Source organism: Ovis canadensis, chromosome X, assembly GCF_042477335.2.
Source record: "Ovis canadensis isolate MfBH-ARS-UI-01 breed Bighorn chromosome X, ARS-UI_OviCan_v2, whole genome shotgun sequence".
NCBI classification, from domain to species: Eukaryota; Metazoa; Chordata; class Mammalia; order Artiodactyla; family Bovidae; genus Ovis; species Ovis canadensis.
The window spans coordinates 33,335,769-33,358,261 of NC_091727.1; the positions used below are offsets into that span (position 1 = coordinate 33,335,769).

Here is a 22,493-nt window from a genome sequence, read left to right on the forward strand (position 1 = left end):
CAGAAATCCTGAGACAGGTCAGACTGCTTCACCTAAATACATTCACAAACTGCAATGACTATAAATCAAATTTTCTAAGTTGGGACAGAAGGGGATAATTAATGTTTCTAAGATATTGGAAACTCTTAAGATAATTTAGGAATTTTATGTTTCCTATAGAGAACAGTCACCACATGGCTCTCCCTTCCGTTATGGAAAACTTAATCCTTCCTTATAGACCACCAGGTAAACATTTGAATGAAGCCCTCTGATGGAATCCAATCTGGGCTGTCATTTGAAGTGGATCAGATACAACCTGCAGGAGGCAGTACAGGCTCGGCCCCTCTGAGAAACGCTTCAGAAAAATATTCTCAGTAAATAATACACAAACTTCTCAAATCTAACTACATGTAGCACCATTTTCTACTGTGGTTCCTTTAAAAATAGGCAGAATATATCACTGCTCAACTGATTCATGTTTCTTCTTTTCTAAAGGATAACAATAGGTTTATTTCAGTGGCATCTGTTAAATTAAAACAGATAAGTGAACTGTTGAATATTTTATGATATAGTACATATTTTGTAATATTTAGACAAAGGGAGAGTGAACAAATACCATCTAGCAAAATTAAGTCCATTTATAATTACTTCATTAAGGAGTCATACGTGAGCAATGCCTTAATGAGATGGTAATGAGGTAAAAATGTGCTGCCAGAGTAGGCACTGGAGAAAATCTTCTGGAAAAGGCAGCCCAATAAACTGAAAATAAGGGGGAAAATACTTCCCTCTTTGTCTTGCCTTACACTTCTTTAGTTTAGGAGGAACGGCACCTGTTTTTTAAGGCTTGGAATTTTCTTTTGGAGTATGGTGATTAAAAAAAAAAAAAAGCCTAAAGAGTCAGGGAGAGTCAGGAGGGTGCAAGAAGAGAAGAAAGAAAGGGTGGATATACTACAAATGGAGATAAAAAATAGTCCACTCTGAGAGTCATTATAAGGATTTTGCTAGTTCATATGATGTATACACATAGCATATAGTTAACAGTAATGTGTGGCAGAATTCTTTTCATTTACTGATTATGAAGAAACTGATGAAGTTATTTTGTTCAAGAATATACAATTGACCTTTGTGAAAATGTGGATGGGAATCTAATTAAAGATGAAGCTGAGTCACATAAACACTCTCATTCATCTCCTTTGTTCAACTTGGCAAGAAAACCAGCCAAGGATAAAGGGCATCAGGATGCCCTGAAATATGTTCCCTTGGGGAAATCTTTCGGTCTTAAAAAACTTTCAACCTCACGCATCAATTAACTGCTCCAAATAAATCACAAATTAAATACAACCACTATCTTAACAAAACTGATGAGTCTCCAATGAGATCAAGACAATAATTTCTAAATCCCCATTCACAGTGCTGTATTTACCAAAGTCATTTCTGCAAGAACTTTTCAAATTGTTCTTCTAAGCAAAATATATGCTATTTTCTCTTAAAAGGAAGTTTTATCAAATCCAGCAATTCTAGCACACTTCATTTCCATGCTCTAACATGTAGAGGCTATAGCTTCTTATATTTTTCGGTTTTCTACAACATTGCAATAATGAAGGAAAACTCCACTGAGAAGATTTGTTACATGGAAAATATTGAATGGTGCATAGAATCTGACCTGTTTTGAGTGTGACTTTCTTGTATAAATACTACAGAGCCTGCTATCAAGTTTAAATTAGCCAAATTAAAATATATCAAGAAGCTTCCAGTTATATTTTTCTTAAATAGAATACAAATACATATATATAGAGAGTGAATATATAATAAGGGTGTCTATATACAGAATACATTTCCCTTAGGAATCAGATATCTAGAAAAATCTACCCAAGTAATGTGACTAGCAAATTATATGCATTTTTTCATTCTATTGAATGAGCTCTCTTTAATGAGCTTCATGATTTGGTATAACCATTGTAACCTTCATAAATGCTAATCTTACAGGTAATTATATAATGAGAGTACAAATCACTATTTTGAGAATCGTCAGTCATGAAGAATGAACATTGGTTAAACCTAGAGAGTTCTCAGTAGCAAAAACAGCATCCTGTCAAGTATCTAATACAACTGAGAACCATGAAATGACTCTGGATGAAGAAGAGGGAAAGAAGAAAAAAAAAAAGCACTGCAAAATTCAAACAGACACACAAAAACCATGTTAGGTTATCTTGGATGAAGAAGTTCTTTGGTTTGGAGAACAGAGAGTAAATGTTGACAGACCTGTGAAGGAAATGGGCTCCATGTGGGGTCAGAGGTGGAGACATAAGCAGCCTGTGTGTAGGCATAGCTCTTGAAGCGAGGCTGAGGAGAGGAAGGAGTTCGCTCATAGCCCTGTGCTAGACTGACAGTGATCTGCAGAGGGGTTTGGGGAAGGAAGACAGAGAGGAGGAGGAGGAGACAACATAAGTAACCCTGAAAGGAACTGCTTTCCAACACACTAGAAAAACAAACGGAAACAGTGAGCTGAAAAACGCAATCCTAAACACACGTAAGTGATATTCGAAACTGGTACCCTCCAAGCACTGCGGTGTGTTCAATGTCATGTCAGAAAGCAGGTAGTCAGGGAAGAGAGGAGGATGGGGTTTCATCATAAAGATTCCATACTGACACACCTTCAGCACGCATACAGGATGCGTCCCTGCCATCTGGCGAAAACAAGCATCCCAAAGCAATTTTCTCTGAACCCAAAGTAAACAAAACCAGAATTCATCATGTCAATACCCTGGAAAGGACTGGAGCTTTCATAAGCTAAATATAGAATTAGCTCAGTAGAGTGAGAAAATGAGGCCTGAGAGCTTTCCACGGCTTCAGCAGAAATTTCGCTAAAGGCTTTTTCATCGTTGTGTCAAATAATTAAAAAAAACAACAACAACAAAACAAAACACCCTAAATATTCTTCTTGGGAAGAAGAACAAGACATGTAATAGAAGAATCCCACTGGATTCTATACAGTGATATCATAGACGTCTTTACCATATGTATTCTCATTTAAATTTTACTTAAATTATTTTAAACTAATTTCATCTTACCAAAAATGTTACTTTGAGCATTCAAAATTTGTTAATACATCAGCAAGTTGCCACTAAAAGTAAGACATTATTATTAAACAGAGTACTTGCCTTTGCTCTTGGTCTAGTTCCCTGCTTTGTGCTCTAGCTGATGGAAAGTTTAATATGTATATGATTCTATCTTCTATCTTATGTCATTTTACACAATGGAAATACAATCTATTCTGTGTACTAAATTCTTATAAAATGGTGCTTACCAATAGCAGAGCATTTTAAAAATGTGTCTTGAAAACAACATTATAGTTCATGATATCAGGTAAAATTTAGGTTCACAGAGTCCTCTCTCTCATTTTCTCTCTCCAAAGACACACATAGACAGACAGACAGACAGACAGACAGACACACACACACACACACACACTCTAAGCTAAGCTGTATATATACTTTTGCACATATATGCATGTGTGAATATATATATATATACACATACACACACAATGCTACATATATGCATATATGTGTATCTATCCACAGATAATATAGATATGTGTGTATTATAACTAAAATTCCATATCAAACAGGAAATATCATGACTATTAGCTATCTTTTCCATCTTTTACCTGTTGAGAGTAGTGCATTTGATGATGTAGTTGAAAATGTTCTTCTCTCGTAACTTTCGATGGCCTTGGCAACATTTCCACCTCCTGGATGGCTTCAAGGCTCACTTGTTGAGGCAAAACTTGGAAGAGAGATGTGACGTACATTAAGATGGACTTCTTATCTGGATAAGTGGTGGCAACATCTGTAAGCACATTAACACCACATATCAATTTTGGGTTTCTATGTCTGAGTCTCTAAAAGGGGATGAACAAATCAATGTTACAGGAAGAAGTTGGATTAATGAGCACTCGATTGTCCATGAATGTCCTCCAGAGACTAATTAGGACATGATAATCAGGCTTAAAATGTACTTCCAATTTGGCAGACCAATGAGATGCACACTAAAGTTAATTTCTTTTTCTTGTTCACATAAAAACTTCATTCCGCAATACTTTTTCTGAAGTCAAATTGCCAAACCAGCCCATCTGAGAGAGTGGTTTTCATTAGATAAGAAACAAAAATAAAACACTGCATCTTCCTTACCATGGAAAGTTACAACAGTCATGTCAATTAAAATGGCGCACTGGTAATTAAACAATTACACCAAAGAGCTTAATGCCCTGGCTTCCAGTAAAGAAAGCTCGTACCTCCTAATCAAATTTTTGCTGGTGATTAAGCATGTAAAGAGCAAAATAATGTCTCTGTGTTGAAATGAGCCATGTATTTCTACAATCAAAATAAAATAAAACAACTATGTACCATATGCACAATGATTTGTAATATTCCTTAAGTATATTACAATTATTTATTTACATTATGGTACATCTGTTAAAGTCAGATGTCGCTTTCCTTCTCAGATGTTAGAGATAAATTTAAAAGTCCTTCACATAAAGTTGATCTGACATTATATCTTTTGCCACATCTAGGGAATGAAAGAAACCCAGCATTTAAAGTCAATAATAATTCATAATAACACATACAATAAGTGGCAGCTCCTTCAAAAGCTTCTTTTGCTACTTGGCATTACAATTTACCCACTGTGCTCATTCCAGGGAACCAAAATGTAAAAATAATCCTTTATGTGAAGTGTATCATTAATCCCAGAAGTGTTAAAACATAAATCCTGGCAGGAGGCCAGGACAACTTAGCAGCAATGTGCCAGGCATTTCTCTTGCCATAAATTTATCCTAGCTCAGCTAGCATGAAAGGATCTGTTTTAAGTTAAATATGTATATTCTGATCAGGTTTCTGATTATAAGTTAAAAAGCCAAAAGTCAAATTTCAAGTCCAAAAGCATAAAAAGAGGTTGATCAGGTCACTCAGTCAAATTCCTCCACAAGTTACAGGAACATGATTAACCAGCACAACTATTTTTAAAGTATTTTTTAAAGGAGTTAAGGAGGAGGGAAAAGCTAGCTAATGTTCCTTGGCCTGCTTCTATCCATAGTATAACACAGTACTTCTTAATTTTTAATGTGCATATGCATCACCTGGGGATCTTTTTAAAACTCAGATTCAGTAGGTCACAGGGGCAGCCTGAGGCCCTGCATTTCCAACAAGCTCCCAGGTGATGCTGAAGCTGTTGGCTTGAAGGCCATACTTAGAGTAACAAGGGTCGTAAAAAATGACACAGAAACACACTCTCGTATTATCTTCTGCATCATTGTTTTGCGTGCTTGTTTTCAGAAGATACTTATTGGACACTTAAATGCATCAGGCTTTGAGGTACAAAGGGCTTCCCTGGTGGCTTAGATGGTAAAGTATCTACTTATAAGGCAGGAGATCAGGGTTTGATCCCTAGGTTGGTAGGTTCCCCTGGAGAAAGAAATGGCAACCCACTCCAATATTCTTGCCTGGAGAATTCCATGGACAGAGGAGCCTGGTGGGCCACAGTCCATTGGGTCGCAAAGAGTCGGACAGGACAAAGTGACTAACGCTTCAGAAGTACAAAGCTATATAATACATGGTCTCTGCTACCTAATATAATTTAATTATTAGCCAATGGATGGTGAAGATAATTTTTTGCAAATATTTTTTAGGAAAGAACTACAGAAAACTTTGTGTATAAATTCTGCCTTTCTCAAAAAAAAAAAAATCTTAGTAGCTTAGCTTTGAGATTCTACAATCTCCCTATCATTTCATAATTGTTTTTCAAGTGTTCTTTGTATGGTAGATATTATACTTTACACCATATGTTTCTGAAACTCTAGAAGGTTTTCTTGCTTCTCACTAATAACTAGTCAAGTTTATCTTTAATGAGCAAAATTTAGAATTCAGTTTATTTTTTAGTGCATTAAATAAAACCACGCTGTGAGAAAGGCACTGAATTTTAAAAGGCTGTCTGTGTAAATAAAAAGGTCCATGTCTATTTACTGCTATATTAGATATGTGAATGTGTATAACTGGCCTCAGATACACACTATGATCACAAGAAATAAAGGTAAAAATAGATCAAGCAGTATTTCTATTGCTCCAAGCAAATGTCAAAAATTGCAGCACATGTTATCTACATAAAACATCTTTTGGATGAATGTGAATATTCATAAATATTAATTACTACAATCACAATTTGACCAAACTATTGATTTTTTTCCCCCAATCTATCACCATCCTACCTCTGAAGCTATACAGGATTCAGTTGCACCAGTAGCTAGAATTCAGTGTTTCTTTTTTTTTTTTTTATAGAAAGGGATTCAGATATTCTAAAATCAGCTGAATTCCTTCCAAATATATTTACTAAAGATGTATTATACTTTAAATATTTTAATGGATTATCCAGGAGGTTAGAATCCTTGAATGCTGCTTACAATTTGGAATGATAAAATAAGTAAGAAGAAAAGTATATTACAGTACAAAGCTAAAGAGAATTTAAAATCTGTTCCACTTATTGGCACAACCAGTGCTTTAATAAGTTCAGAAAAAGGAAGAAATCATATCTTACTGGAAGATCAGATAATTCTTTATGAAAAGAAAACTGAAATAAATTTGTATAGGATTTAATTAGCTGGAAATGGAACAAATGTATTCCTCCGCTGTAGAATGTATTCCTCCAATGTAGAAAAGCATGAGCAAAAGTGTTGAAGTAGAAACAGATTGGGCTTCCCTGGGGGCTCAGGGGTAAAGAACCCACCTGCAATGCAGGTGGAGACACAGGAGACATGGGTTTGACCCCTGGGTCGAGAAGATCCCCTGGAGTAGGACACAGCAACCCACTCCAGTATTCTTGCCTGGAGAATCCCATGGACCGAAGAGCCTGGCAGGTCACCATCCGAAGGGTTGCAAAGAGTCAGACATGACTGTGTGACTGCGTTCAGGGACACATTAGACAGGCCCCAGGAAGAGTGACTTTGAGTGTCTTAGCCATGTAATTGAGCTTAATAGGACAAAATGGGAAGCTTGCATGTAAAACACTAAGGGATCATCAAAGCAAAGTAGTCAACTTGGCCTTAGTTCAATAGGTTGGAGAGTAACTAACTGCTTGTGATCCAGATTGTGACATCATTGCATTTTTTGTAAAGTAAAACCATTAAGTACAGAATAGAAAGAAGGAGGAAAAAAAAATAGCATCAAGTAGAAGGCTGAGACCCAATCCAGACAGGAGGTGTTATGGAACTTAAATAGGCTGTGTTATGAAAACAAGGGAATGTGTGATAGAAATTCTAAGATCCAAAATAACTGTATTCAATTTCAATTCATTTACTCCACAGTCTTTGCAGATGCCTGTATACAAGATCCTGCCCTAAGCCTTGAGGGCAGAAAGATTAATAAACTGAAAATGAAATGGAGGAGGAAACTGCTTGTTCTGTAGCTATAGCAACAAATAGCTACCAAGACAAGTTTCAATCTCATTTAATCAATGAACAATTACCTGCCTACAGAGTCTTGATCATGCTTCCCCAGGCCAACCAACATCAACCCCTCCCTTCTGAGGGGCCAATCAGAAGTGCACTTGCTCCAAAATGAACAAACTTATGAACACAAACCAATTAACTGTGGTCTCACCTGAGCAACCAACCATGCTTCTAAGAGTGTCCTCAACCTAATCCCTAGTCTGAATGTCCACAATCTCCTGACCTCTGGGTTTCCCCTCAAATCTAAGGATTTAAAGAAAGTGAGAATGACGGGATGCAACTTTTTATTATTATTATTACAAGACATGAAAATGTATAAATTGAAAGAAGTGGGTAAATCCCCAAAATAAGAACTTAAAATTATATGAAAGCTATCTAAAACTCTACTATATAATGGATTCAGTGCCATAAATGCTTAATCACTTTTATTTATTTATTTTTTTTGCTTAATCACTTTTAATCCAATCTTTGAAGCCATTTCAGAATGGAAATGTTAAACTTTTAATATTGCCAGAAAATTATTTATGAACTGTAACTTTGATTCTGATGAGTATTTCTACAGTCATCAGAATTTTGATACTGAGGACTATAATGGAAAAAAAAATTACTTAGGGAAGTTCTCTATTTTTCAAAGAAATTGAAGCCCACAGGGGTTTGATGGCAAGTTCAAAAGCTAGATCAAGTCCAAATTAGAACTCAGTCAGTGTATCATACTTTTCAGTACCTTACCTTCATTTTTTTCAGAGAATGTGATCTTAATTCATTTGAGAACTGAGACGTTCAAAGTCATTATCTAAATCATGACCCTGTGATCCATGTAGTTCCATTATCAAACATCACCTACACTCTCCCTGGAATTAGTGATTTCTACTTCTAATAAGTGAGGTATAACAAGAGTAAATACACATTAAAAATGCAACCTCAGTGGCAATCAAAGAAATGCAAATTAAATAAACATGAAGGTGTCTAATTATACTCCACTGTCTATCAAATTATCAAAGAATGACAAAAGGGTAACAATCGATCTGGCAATAGCATCAATGAAGAATATTTTGCTTTGTCTAAAAACAATCATATTCAATGATCCAGTAATTTTCCTTTTAGGAATCCACTATAAGGAAATAATTAGAAATTTACATGAAGATTTATGTAAACAATGTGAAAGTTAAGCTCTATTTACAATTAGAAAAGATTTATCACACAAAAAAGAAATGCAGACCATTTCAAATTGCTTAGTAGAAAATTAGAATTAGAAATGATCAAGTGTATAATTACTTATGAATATTACAAAGCCATTCAAAATGCTGCTTTTGAAGAATATTTGATAATATGTGAAAATAAATTCTTAATAAGGTAATAGTGAAACAGAAGGAAGTGTAATTTATGTAGAATATAACAACAACTTGTGGAAAAGATTAGAACATACTTTAAGACATTAGTGAAGTGGGTATGGTGGTGGAATTTAAAATAATTTACTTTTTCCCCTTCATCCTATCTATATCTTCCACACTATTCTACACTCACTAATTTTATAATTAGACACTATATTCTATAATACAAGTATCTGCTAAGATCAAAAAGACAATAAAATCAAAGTTGTACAAAGTTTTCTTTTAGTATGCCCTAAAAAGTACTTCTCCAAGAAGTCAATGTGAATGAGTTTGGTAGGAAACTGGTGTTTTCAACATAGAACTGTTCTTATCGTAGTGCTTGCCTGGTATCTCAGCTGGCAAAGAATCTGCCTGCAATGCAGAAGACACCAGTTCAATTACTGGGTCGGGAAGATCCACTGGAGAAGGGAAAGGCTGCCCACTCCAGTATTCTTGGGCTTCCCCGGTGGCTCAGTTGGTAAGGAATCCACTTGCAATGTGGGAGACTTCGGTTTGATTCCTTGCTTGGGAAGACCCCTTAGAGAAGGGAATGGCTACCCACTCCAATATAATGGCCTGGAAAATCTTATCTTGGGCAACCAACCTACTGATTAGCCAGCTGCCAGGTACAACCTTGACACACCTCTGGGAAATCTAAACAAGAGCCTCCACTGTCTCTCAGGTGAGTTTTCTGCCAGGAGAAAGGCAGGAATTGAAATAGTGGGTTATAATGCATATCATGTGTAATCAGAAAGAAGCAGGATTTCAAAGGTAAGAGATTTATAAATGTGAACTCACAAAGTTTGTCAGCCTTTTAAAAGTTACATTAAAAGTTTAAAAAGATACCATTAACAAACCGTGATCAGAATAAATGTGGATCATTTCCCACTAAAGTTGTATGAGGAACAAAACAATCAATAAATTTACTGTAAGAGAAGGGGAAAGGGTGAACTGGAAAGAAGAAACTTGCAGTACCCAACGAGGCATGGTCAGATAGCTCTAACTATGAAAATGTGAATGCATGCTTTTAAACACAATAAAAATGCTGTGTTTGCTAAAATAACCAAATGTACAGATGCGAAATTCTGAAGAACTTATTGTTGAAAGCAAAGGAGGTTTATACTTGAGGTCTATAAATAAAGAGATACTGTCATAATGTCATCTGATCTCTAAGCACTAGAATAAACTGTAGGTGATACCACAGCAATGGACCAATTCATTAAAGTGTTAGATTGTTATTTTCAATTTTAGTATTTTTCATCCAGCACTCCATTCTACACACATGCATCTTCCATTCACAAGTCACTTTACACAGTGGATATGCAGCATTCTAGTAAGAAAATAACTCACACAGGCCCCCTCCCATTAAATTCTTTGAAATTCTACAATACATTCTTCCCTCACTAAATTAAGTACCCTTTAATTAAGCTGTTCCATAATTTTAGCATTTCACTCACTGATCCAAGTTGCTTTTATCACCTAATAACAATCCTTCTCATTAAAGGGCTATAAAATATAGTAATGAAAGTAATTTGTATTGATGAAGATTCAGTTTCATAATAAAATTAATGCTAAAAGTATAGGCTTTTATTTATACATGAGAAAAACTAAACACTTTCATCATTTAAACATCTAATTATTCCTTTCAAGAAGCTTACGGTATAGCTAGCAGAAAACTATGACTGTAGTGTTGGTACAAGTGAAAAACAGTGCTCAAGATACATAATGCTTACCTAGGCTCTAATAGGGAAAAACTAAAGCAAAAATCGGGTGGCTTACAGGAGATACCCTCCACACTAGTTCAGCTCTCTGCTCATTAACCAATCAATGCTAAAGCTACTTATGCAAATATCAACTGTGCATTCAATCCAATAAATAATGGCAACTGGAAATGATCTGATTCTGCAAAGTATGGAATTTGACATTGTCTCATATGACAATATGATATACTGAAAACAAATAGTTAATGAGTTACTACTTTGTACCAGCCTAGTTTTTGAATATATAGATATATATTCTGGTCTTTGAGGATATAATGGTAAATAAATAGGCCCAGAGATCTGGTCTCACAGTTCTTTGACTCTAATGGGGAAGCATAATTAAAAATAAATTATTTCAAAATCCTCAATTTACCATCTGCCAGTTTATCCTTAACCCCTAGTTCTTGTTACTTCATTGTGTATTTTTAAAAATGCCTTCCACAAATGTACTACCTTTGCTAGGCTTTATAATAAGTTATAAATATGCAGAGTACATCATGAGAAATGCTGGGCTGGAAGAAGCACAAGCTGGAATCAAGACTGCCAGGAGAAATCTCAATAACCTCAGATGTGCAGAGGACACCACCCTTATGGCAGAAAGTGAAGAGGAACTAAAAAGCCTCTTGATGAAAGTGAAAGAGGAGAGTGAAAAAGCTGACTTAAAGCTCAACATTAAGAAAGCTACGATCATGGCATCTGGTTCCATCACTTCATGGCAAATAGATGGGGAAACAGTGAAAACAGTGTCAGACTTTATTTTGAGGGGCTCCAAAATCACAGATGGTGACTGCAGCCATGAAATTAAAAGACGCTTGCTCCTTGGAAGAAAAGTTATGACCAACCCAGACAGCATATTAAAAGCAGAGACATTACTTTGCCAACAAACGTCCGTCTAGTCAAAGCTATGGTTTTTCAAGTAGTCATGTATGGATGTGAGAGTTGGACTGTGAAGAAGGCTGAGCGCCGAAGAATTGATGCGTTTGAACTGTGGTGTTGGAGAAGACTCTTGAGAGTCCCTTGGACTGCAAGGAGATCCAACCAGTCCATTGTGAAGGAGATCAGTCCTGGGTGTTCTTTGGAAGGAATGATTCTAAAGCTGAAACTCCAGTACTTTGGCCACCTCACGCGAAGAGTTGACTCACTGGAAAAGACTCTGATGCTGGAAGGGGTTGGGGGCAGGAGGAGAAGGGGACAACAGAGGATGAGATGGCTGGATGGCATCACTGACTCGATGGACGTGAGTCTGAGTGAACTCCGGGAGTTGGTGATGGACAGGGAGGCCTGGCCTGCTGCGATTCATGGGGTCGCAAGGAGTCGGACACGACTGAACGACTGAACTGAAATAAGAGTGAGTCTGTAGTGTTAAGACCAAACATTCTGCTAGTGTGTAAAACCAAATATACAGAAGCTGGTGGGTAAAGGTCAATTAAATGGAAATTCCCAATCATTCCTGATGTAATAAGTTTCAAACAAACCATTTTTATATTGAAGGTTTTTTTAACCAAATATAAAATATTTTCTATGTGCAGCTAATCAAAGTGAGAATTATCTTTTAAATTTTCAATTTCATAAGGCAACATATTTCCAAAACTCCCTCTTCCATCTACTCATTGAGTTTATACACCCATTCAAATGTATACATACACACACACACACACACACACACACATACATAGTACACACACATTTTAAAAAATAACCCTGAGCACTGAAAACCTTAGAACAACTTTTCAGGACATGTCCACTAAAATCAGGAGACTAGAAAATAGCTTGACCTAACAAATGGATGTTAATCAGTGTAGGAGACTATTGATGGAAAAACATTTGTACTTTCTTACAATTCTCTCTACATGCCTATTGTGGGAAGAACTATTGGAGTTTCCATTTGAGAAGGAACTATTTTGGCTCATGACATTTAACTCTGCTTCCTTAATTGTCACCTGCTGATCCTGTGCTTTGCTTCTGATCTGACCAAACTGACTTTTTTCCCTACTGCTAGAAAAAGTACAATAGGTTTCATAAAGAACCCCACATAGTAATGTTAATAACACAAAATATTCTATTTCTACCCCCTTGTTCTCTACATTGTGAGAAATGATACTTGATAAATAATGAGGCCAGAATAAAGATGCTCATTTCACTTGACATAAATTTCACTGGTTATTATTGTGTTTTCTGCTATGATTTGGGATTTAGAAATATGTCTGATGGTGTAAGGGCAGTTCCAAGGCAAGTTCCTCAGTGATAACAAGCTTAAGGCAGAAACCATATATTAAATCAATCTTTTTGCAAAATATTATAAAAAATTTAACCAACAGGCTAAGCTCTTTGATATGAAGTGGTAATTTTTTTTAATCAAATCATGGTGCTGCCCCTTACAAGGAAGAGATTGTGGCAGTTAACTAATTCCTCATATATCCCAGTTTCTATCTGAAAAATGAGTCATATTATTGCACAAATGTCTAGTGGTGATGTTTGAGAGAAAATGAGTGTACAGAGCACTTTAACCACTATTTGTTGTGACATGTTTGAGTTGGAACATAATTATAATTTCGGAGTTTGCCTGCACTGATACATTCACCAAATGTTTGTGGCATGCTTACCATGTGTAATACATGACCATCAACTCACTTGAGAATAAATCATTTTGATAATTAGAATGGTTCCATTGCCTAACTCCTAGGGTAGAAACTGGTGGATTATGGGACAACCTGAAGACAATCAACAGGGAGGTGAAACTCTCAGACACAAAGCACTTATTATGGGGGAGTGAGGTCTGCATCATGGTGAATATGAGGGATGGCACCATGGCAGCACCAGGAACTATATGCTGCATCAGAAGGAGCACAGTGTTTAGTAAAACATCATCACAAACAAACTTCATAAACAAATGGCAAGATAACTGATGACAGAAGAGGTGTTCTTGAACTAATACCCAGTTTTGTAGTTTTCTAACTGAAAACTGGACCCAGTGGCCAAATGGCATGCACTTGAGTAGTCCCTAAGCACTAGCAGAAACATGCCAAAGAAACACCAAATAAATAAGGGGCCAACTTTCATGTCTTTTCAAATTACAGACACACATTTGGCTTTTATAGTAAAAATAAAATTTCATTTGAGTATGAGTTTTTAAATTCTACCTGTGTAATCAGGGGTTCCCAATTATATGCACAATAATATGCATGGATGATAAGTAGCTTTTAATATAACTTTTAACATGAAGAAAAATTATAATTTAATACAAGTGAAGATAATCATGTGAAAAATGATGGAGAAAGATACAAGTACAAAAGTGAATAAGCATCAGAAACCATATAATAAGCACATATTAAGACAATGATAGGAGGTAACCTGTTATCCAAGAGACTATAATTTTGAATACTGAATAGAATTATATGTGTGTGTTGAAAAACACAAGATAAATGGAGATATAAGGTGGAATAAAGGGCCACCGTGACTAGTAAGAGAGCACTATTTTCTACAATCCTACATACGGTGTTTGGATTTTAATTCTCAGAAAAAAAAAACAACTCGTCTTCATACCACTAATCACAGATACTGAGACCTATGCCCACCCACTTGTTCTTTCCTCTTCTTACAATTAATATGCTCCCATTTCAATAAAGGCAAATCTCTTTAATGTAGTTTTCCTTTACTATTAATCCTCAATTCTTCCTCAGCCTACACACAGACTTTCCTAACTCCCACTTGAAAGATAAAGCAGACTGCGAACAAACAACTTTGGTATGCTGGTAAACTCGTTTTCAAAACAAACAAAAACCAACAAAGAACAAACAAGCACAGTAACAACAAAACCCTGACTGCAGTGTTCACCAATCTCCATGGCATAAATCCTCCTACCATGGCTCAGTTCAAGTTACCCATGGTTTAACAGTTCAGTTCAGATCAGTTCAGTTGCTCACTCGTGTCTGACTCTTTGCGACTCCATGGACTGCAGCATGCCAGGCTTCCCTGTCCATCACCAACTTCGGGGGCTTACTCAAACTCATGTCCATTGAGTCAGTGATGCCACCTAATCATCTCATCCTCTGTCGTCTGCTTTTCCTCCCACCTTCATTCTTTCCCAGCATCAGGGTCTTTTCTAGTGGGTCAGTTCTTAGCATCAGGTGGCCAAAGTATTGGAGCTTCAGCTTTAGCATCAGTCCTTCCAAAGAATATTCAGGACTGATTTCCTTCAGGATACACTTGTTGGGCTTCCCTTGTGGTTTGGCTTGTAAAGAAATTGCCTGTAATGCTGGAGACCTGGGTTCGATCCCTGGGTTGGGGGATCCCCTGGAGAAGGGGCTACCCACTCCAGTATTCTGGCCTGGAGAATTCCATGGACTGTGTGGAGAATTCCACAGTTTATGGGTTTGGAAAGAGTTGTACACAAGTGAGTGATTGACTTTCACTTTCACTTACAGACTTTAAACTTTCTTGGTAGCTCAGACGGTACCCTGCAATGTGAGAGACACAGGTTCAATCCTTGGGTTGAGAAGACCCCCCTGGAGAAGGAAATGGCAACCCACTCCAGTACTCCTGCCTGGAAAATTCCACAGACAGAGGAGCCTGGTAGGCTATAGTCCATGGGATTGCAAAGAGTTGAACACGAAGGAGCGACTTCACTTCAGGTTGGATCTGAAGTGGATCTCCATGCAGTCCAAGGGACGCCCAAGACTCTTCTCCAACACCACACTTCAAAAGCATCAATTCTTCGGTGCTCAGCTTTCTTTATAGTCTAACTCTCACATTCATACATTACTACTGGAAAAATCATAGCTTTGACTAGACGGACTTTTGTTGGCAAAGTAATGTCTCTGCTTTTCAACATGCTGTCCAGGTTGGTCATAGCTTTCCTTCCAAGGAGCAAGCATCTTTTTATTTCATGACTGCACTTACCATCTGCAGTGATTTTGGAGCGCCCCCAAAATAAAGTCTGTCACTGTTTCCATTGTTTCCCCATCTATTTGACATGAAATGATTAGACCGGATGCTATGACCTTAGTTTTCTGAATGTTGAGTTTTCAGGCAACTTTTTCACTCTCATCAAGAGGCTCCTTAGTTCTTCTTCACTTTCCGCCATAAGGGTGGTGTCATCTGCATATCTGAGGTTATTAATATTTCTCTCAGCAATCTTGATTCCAGTTTGTGCTTCATCCAGTCCAGCTTTTCACAAGATGTACTCTGCATATAAGTTAAATAAGCAGGGTGACAATATACAGCCTTGATGTACTCCTTTACTGATTTGGAAGCAGTCTGTTGTTCCATGTTCAGTTCTAACTGTTGCTTCTTGACCTGTATACAGATTTCTCAGGAGGCAGGTAAGGTGGTCTGATATTCCCATCTCTTAAAAAATTTTCCACAGTTTGTTGTGATCCACACACTCAAAGGTTGTGCCATAGTCAATAAAGCAGAAGTAGATGTTTTTCTGGAACTCTCTTGCTTTTGTGATCTCTGGTTCCTCTGACTTCTAAATACAGCTTGAACATTTGGAAGTTCATAGCTCACGTACTGTTGAAGCCTGGCTTGGAGAATTTTGAGCATTACTTTGCTAGTGTGTGAGATGAGGGCAATTGTATGGTAGTTTGAACATTCTTTGGCATTGCCTTTCTTTGGGATTAGATGAAAACTAACCTTTTCCAGTCCTGTGGCCACTGCTGAGTTTTCCAAATTTGCTGGCATATTGAGTGCGCCATTTTCATAGCATCATCTTTTAGGATTTGAAATAGCTCACCTGAAATTCCATCACCTCCACTAGCTTTGTTTGTAATGATGTTTCCTAAGGCCCACTTGACTTCACATTCCAGGATGTCTGGCTCTAGATGAGGGACCACACCATCATGATTATCTGGGTCATGAAGATCTTTTTTGTACAGTTCTTCTATGTATTCTTGCCACCTCTTCTGCTTCTGTTAGGTCCATATCATTTCTGTCCTTTATTGTGCCCATTTTTGCATGAAATAATCACTTGGTATCTCTAATTTTCTTGAAGAGATCTCTAGTCTTTCCCATTCTATGGTTTCCCTCTATTTCTTTGCACTGATCACTGAGAAAGGCTTTCTTATCTCTCCCTGCTATTCTTTGAAACTCTGCATTGAAATGGGTATATCTTTCCTTTTCCCCTTTGCCTTTAGCTTTTCTTTTCTCAGCTATTTGTAAGACCTCCTCAGATAACCATTTTGCCTTTTTGCATTTCTTTTTCTTGGGGGTGGTCTTGATCACTGCCTCCTGTACAATGTCATGAATCTCTGTCCATAGTTCTTCAGGCACTCTGTCTATCAGATCTAATCCCTTGAATCTATTTGTCACTTCCACTGTATAATCATAAGGGATTTGATTTAGGTTATACCTGAATGTTCTGGTGGTTTTCCCTACTTTTTTCAATTTAAGTCTGAATTTTGCAATAAGGAGTTCATGATCTGAGCCACAGTCAGCTCCCAGTCTTCTTTTTGATGACTGTATAGAACTTCTCCATCTTTGGCTACAAAGAATGTAATTAATCTGATTTTGGTATTGACCATCTGGTGATGTCCTTGTAGAGTCTTCTCTTATGTTTTTGAAAGAAGGTATTTGCTATGACCAGTGCATTCTCTTGGCAAAATTCTATTAGCCTTTGCCCTGCTTCGTTTGTACTCCAAGGCCAATTTGCCTGTTACACCAGATAGCTCTTGACTTCCTACTTTTTCATTCCAGTCCTCTATAATGAAAAGGACCTTTTTGGGGTATTAGTTCTAGGTCTTGTTGGTCTTCACAGAACCATTCAACTTCAGCTTCTTCAGCATTACTAGTCAGGGCATAGACTTGGATTACTGTGACACTGAATGGTTTGCCTTGAAAATGAACAGAGATCATTCTGTCATTTTTGACATTGCATCCAAGTACTACATTTCAGACTCTTCTGTTGAGTATGATGGCTACTCCATTTCTTCTAAGGGATTCTTGCCCACAGTAGTAGGTATAATGATCATCTGAGTTAAATTCACCCATTCCAGTTCATTTTAGTTCACTGATACCTAAAATGTTTTCACTCTTCCAATTTCCCTTGATTCATGGACCATAATTCCTGAATTTAACAATCTGCTCCTGTGAGCCTGTAGGATCACGTTCGTTCAAAACAACTTTTGAAATGTTTAAGCTATATTCTTCACACCTACTTTCCTACCACTGCTCCCCACTTCATTCAATTCATGTTTACCCAGCATCTTATATATGCCAAGTCCTGTCCCAGATGCTGGGAATGAATGAATACAGTGAACAGAGCAATGGTTCTGTCCTCATGAGGTCTAGATTTTAGTTGAGACACAGACAATCACAAAAGCAAATCTCAAGCTTCTAAGATTACAAGTGCTATAGAGAATAATAAAATGGGTAGGCAATGGGTGTGGTCAATAATTTAAGGAAGATGGACTCAGAAGGCATCACTGGGTAAGAAGGGATGAGAGAACTGCCTTCTGTCTCTCTACTCCTCTAATGGCTACAGTGCTGCCAAGCCTAATGGGTTGTTTTTCTATCTCCATATTATTGCGTAGCTCACAGTTTCACAGTAACACTCACATTCTTAAACTGCTTTGTTTTCCTTAGATTCTTTGACACTATATTTTTCAGATTTTCTATGGATCCAGCCATACTTTCTCAGGCCTTCTTTCTGGTGCAACCCATTTAATTAATATAAAATTTTGGAGTGAATGTAGAGGTTGGATCTCAGTCTTTACTATCTACACTCACTCTTCCCTAGGTGATATCACCCAATTTTCTCTTCTTCTGCCTCCTCTCTCTTTTTTCCCTCTTCCTCTCTCTAAAATATTACATAAATGCTAGTGCTACTGTTAGTCACTCAGTCATGTCCGACTCTTGGTGATCCCATGGACTGTAGCTCGCCAAGCTCCTCTCTGTTGGGGTTTCCCAGGCAAGAATACTGGAGTGGGCTACCTATATGCTAATGATTCCCAAATACCTATCTCCAGTTGAGACCTCTGTTTCCTCAGGAGACATCTCAAATTTGTTACACACAAAATAAGGTTCTCACTTCTCTTTGAAACCATTATTGTTATTTAGTGGCTAGGTTGTGTCTGATTCTTTCGTAACCCCATGGACAATAGCCTGCCAGGCTCCTCTGTTCATGGAATTCTCCAGGCAAGAAAACTGGAGTAGGTTGCCATTTCCTTCTCCAGAGGATCTTCCTGACCCAGGATCAAACCTGTGTCTCCTGCATTGGCATGAAAATTCTTTACCACTGAGCCACGAGGGAAATCCTCAAAACCATTAGTATCCCCATTAGTATCACCACCTCCCAATATGGCTACAATATTCATACATTCTCTCAGGCTGTAAAGTTAGCAATTGCCCTTGAGATTTTTTCCTGCATTCTCTCATTTGATCTATTATCAAATCGTGCCTTTTCTGCCTCTAAAAGGAATCCATGTGTGCACTCATCTTCATGCTATTACTATTTCACCCAAGCCATGATCCTGGCCTTCTGGGTCCAGCACATTCACATCCTAACTCTTCTCATGCCTTTCAGTTCATTTTGTTTTCAACAGCTGGAATCACCTTTATAAAAACACAAATTAAAAGTGCAACATATTCTTACTTAAAACCCTTCAACACTTCTCATTTGTTTAGAATAAATCCAAACTGCTTCCCTATCCAACAAGGCTCTACATAACCTAATCCTGCACACTTAGCTAACAGAAAACAAATGGCCTCTTAACTTTCTTGCCTACTACCTTTCAGATACATTGGCCTTGTTTTCACATCTGAAGCAACACAGGTCCTTTTATACATCTTGTTTTTTACACTTGCTATTGTCATTACCTAAAATATTTCCCCATCTTTTTGCATTTTTGATTCATTCTTATCCATTGGGTTTTAGCTCATATGACACCCCCTTAGAGATGCATTTGGTAATCACCCTATTGTAAGAAGCCCTCTCCCTGTCTCATTTCACATTGACTCCTTTCCTTATGTCATTTGCCACAAATTGCACTTATTACACTAATCTATTTGTCCCCTTGGTATTATTTGTCTCCCTACAATAATATAAGCCCTAAAAGGGCAGGAAATTTGTCTAAAGCCTTTTTACCACTTACTAATAGTGGGTAGTCCCTATCTGTTTAATTAGTTAATGAATGAATGAAGAGATAATTATGGCTGTTGGGAAGAAAGTTGCACTTCAGCGAAATGAACACAGAATAAGACTCATGATGAAAACTGAAAAGTGGTTGAAGGGGAAGAAAGCACAGAGAATTTGCCTCCTTCCAAAATTATTTTAAAGAGATTCAGTATGATACTTAATGACTTTTCATTGAGTACCAATTATGTAAAATGGATTTTGTTATGCTTTCTCATTTACCTTTCAACCCTCATGAGTTAAGAATACTGTATGAGGTCATATAACTATTAAATTATAGGCTGATTAATTTAGAACAAAAAAGAGAGAGACTCGGTTCACATCCTAGTTCTCTCATTTTGTGACACTGGACAAACTTGAACAGACTGATTTACTGATTTACAGTTTATTTAGATCTTCCTATTGTACCACAGAAGTTATTCTTAAACTATTGATCACATTCTCAAAAAATGAGACTTGTTCTACATAACATCTCATGTGAGGAAAAGGATCATTTTTTTTAAGTAATAGGGAAAGAAGCGTTCATTTCTAAATTAGAGAGCATTAGCAGGTTAATCAAGAAACCGATGAGTGATGATCATAAGGTTAGTACATTTTTAATTCAGATTGAAAATACTCAAGCTAATAACTCAAGGCACAGGAAAACTAATGTTTTATTCATTGTTTCTAAGCTTTGATATAGACTCTACAAAATACCACAGTGCTTTGCATAGATGTTAGAAAATTATTCACTTGAAAAAAATGTGTTCAAGTACTCTCTGACCCAGGGTGGGAAAAGGTAACTCCTAGAACTTAGATAAAGCAGATGTCTCAGAAATTTTGTACTAAGCATCTGAATACATGGTAGGCTGGAATACCCAAGCAACTGAAAATCATGTTATCTCATTAAAACTATGATGTAGTGGTGGGTAAGATTATATTGAATAATTATGATTTAAAAAGCAGTTCTTTTAGCTGAGATAAAAGAATGAGAAAGGATTCAGTTAAAAATAACAAAGAAAAATGAGGCATGGTATACACATATTTATAAACAATATGATCATTTATATAACTATCATGAGTATGCATAAATGTGTGAGATATACAGAGATATAAATATAAATAGGTATACATTTCCTATTTGAAAAGCAAACTCTTTTGACTAGAAATTAGTAACATCAAAGATTAGACAGAGAGAAAAGGCTTTATTATAGCATCTCATTCCTAATTTGACTGTTGCTATTCATAGTACCCATTTTCCATTTTTAAATTTCTTCCCTCTTTTCCAATGGCTGGACAAGAGTTAAAATGGATATGCTAAATACTGCATAGCTAAGTTTCTAGACACAACTTCTCTTAAATGCCTCTTTTTCAAGTTGACTTGTACTAACATGGGCCTGGCTTCCCCTGATGACTGCAAGCCTCACTGTTTGGTATAACTAGCTTGGTCACTGTATCTTACAAAGCCTGTTTCACAGTCCACAATGTCAGACCCTATTCAGGCTCCAGTCTCAGACTGACCAAATGGGCTCCATTTCTACTCTCATCATGATGGGGAGCCTGTCCCTTGAAACAAAACCTCTTCTTCAGAGGAAACAGATCAGGTTGATGTTTTTGGCTCCAGTAGTTAGTCTTTTAGTTCTCTCTCTCTCTTTTTTTTTTTTTTTCTCTTGTATTAGTTTGGATTCAACCTCTCACTTTAAAATATTTTTATATAATAAATGTTTTATAAAATTTATTATAAAATGTTTTTATTGTTGTAGTGGAAAATTAAAATAGTAGAGCAGTATATAAAGTGAACAGTGAAAGTAGCCCACATCTATACAACACTCCAACCCCATTCTCTAGACATAATACTTCTCAGCAGAAGCTATGCTAGCTGTATATCCATCCATTCATCAAGCCATTTATCCATTTAGCCATCCTTTTATCTATTCATCAGCCTAAGGAGATCAAACTCCATACACACTGCCTATATATCTACATAAAATACATTCAATAAATAAATTATTGTTCTAAAACTCATTGGCTCTCTATAATTTTGGATAAATAACTTAATTCCTCAATGTCTTCATTGTTGTTGTTTAGTCTCTCAGTCATGTCCAACTCTTTGTGACCCCATGGACTGTAGCCCACCAGGCTCCTCTGTCCATGGAATTCTCCAGGCAAGAATACTGTAGTGGATAGCCATTCCCTTCTCCATGAGATCTCCCCAACCCAGGGATAGAACCTGGGTTTCCCGCATTGCAGGCAGATTCTTTACTGTCCGCACCATCAGGGAAGCCCAATGTCTTCATGCTCTCATTTATAAAATGGGGCTAACACTTTTGAAAGAATTACAATAAATGTAAGTAGCTAGAAAAATGCTTATCAAAACATAAGCTTTCAGCAAAATACAGCTTTGAAATGTATATACAGATACATGCAAATACACAATTTGGACCTTAAAATTATTTTCAGTAATGCATAGATTCATCCCCCCATTTATTCTTCAACTGTTTACTGGGAACCTATCATTAAGTCACGGAAACTCACCCCAGTATTCTTGCCTGGAAAATCCCATGGAGAGAGGAGCATAGCAGGCTTCAGTCCAGGAGTTGCAAAGAGCCAGACAGTTGAGTGACTGAGCATGCGCACATGCCGTAAGTCTAGGATTATATTAGGCACTATAGCTTTAATAGTGAGCAAAAGTGAAAACAAGCACAAACAAGCCTGGACTCTGACATTATGAAACCTATAGCCTAATGATAGATCTATATTTGCCTAACATTAAA

The 22,493-nt window shown here is 37.0% G+C and overlaps 1 protein-coding gene across 7 annotated transcripts in view; it reads right to left on the reverse strand.

Moving 5' to 3' along the window:
- The window catches only part of DMD (dystrophin), a 2,687,035-nt gene that overhangs the window by 1,697,105 nt on the left and 967,437 nt on the right, over nucleotides 1–22,493 (reverse strand). For all 7 annotated transcript variants that reach the window (XM_070291485.1, XM_070291489.1, XM_070291490.1 and 4 more), the window contains exons 8-9: nucleotides 3,650–3,831; nucleotides 2,242–2,373 (exon numbers count right to left, since the gene is read on the reverse strand). In XM_070291485.1, the coding sequence (XP_070147586.1) occupies nucleotides 2,242–2,373; nucleotides 3,650–3,831 (314 nt within the window). The remainder of the gene's footprint in view (nucleotides 1–2,241; nucleotides 2,374–3,649; nucleotides 3,832–22,493) is intronic.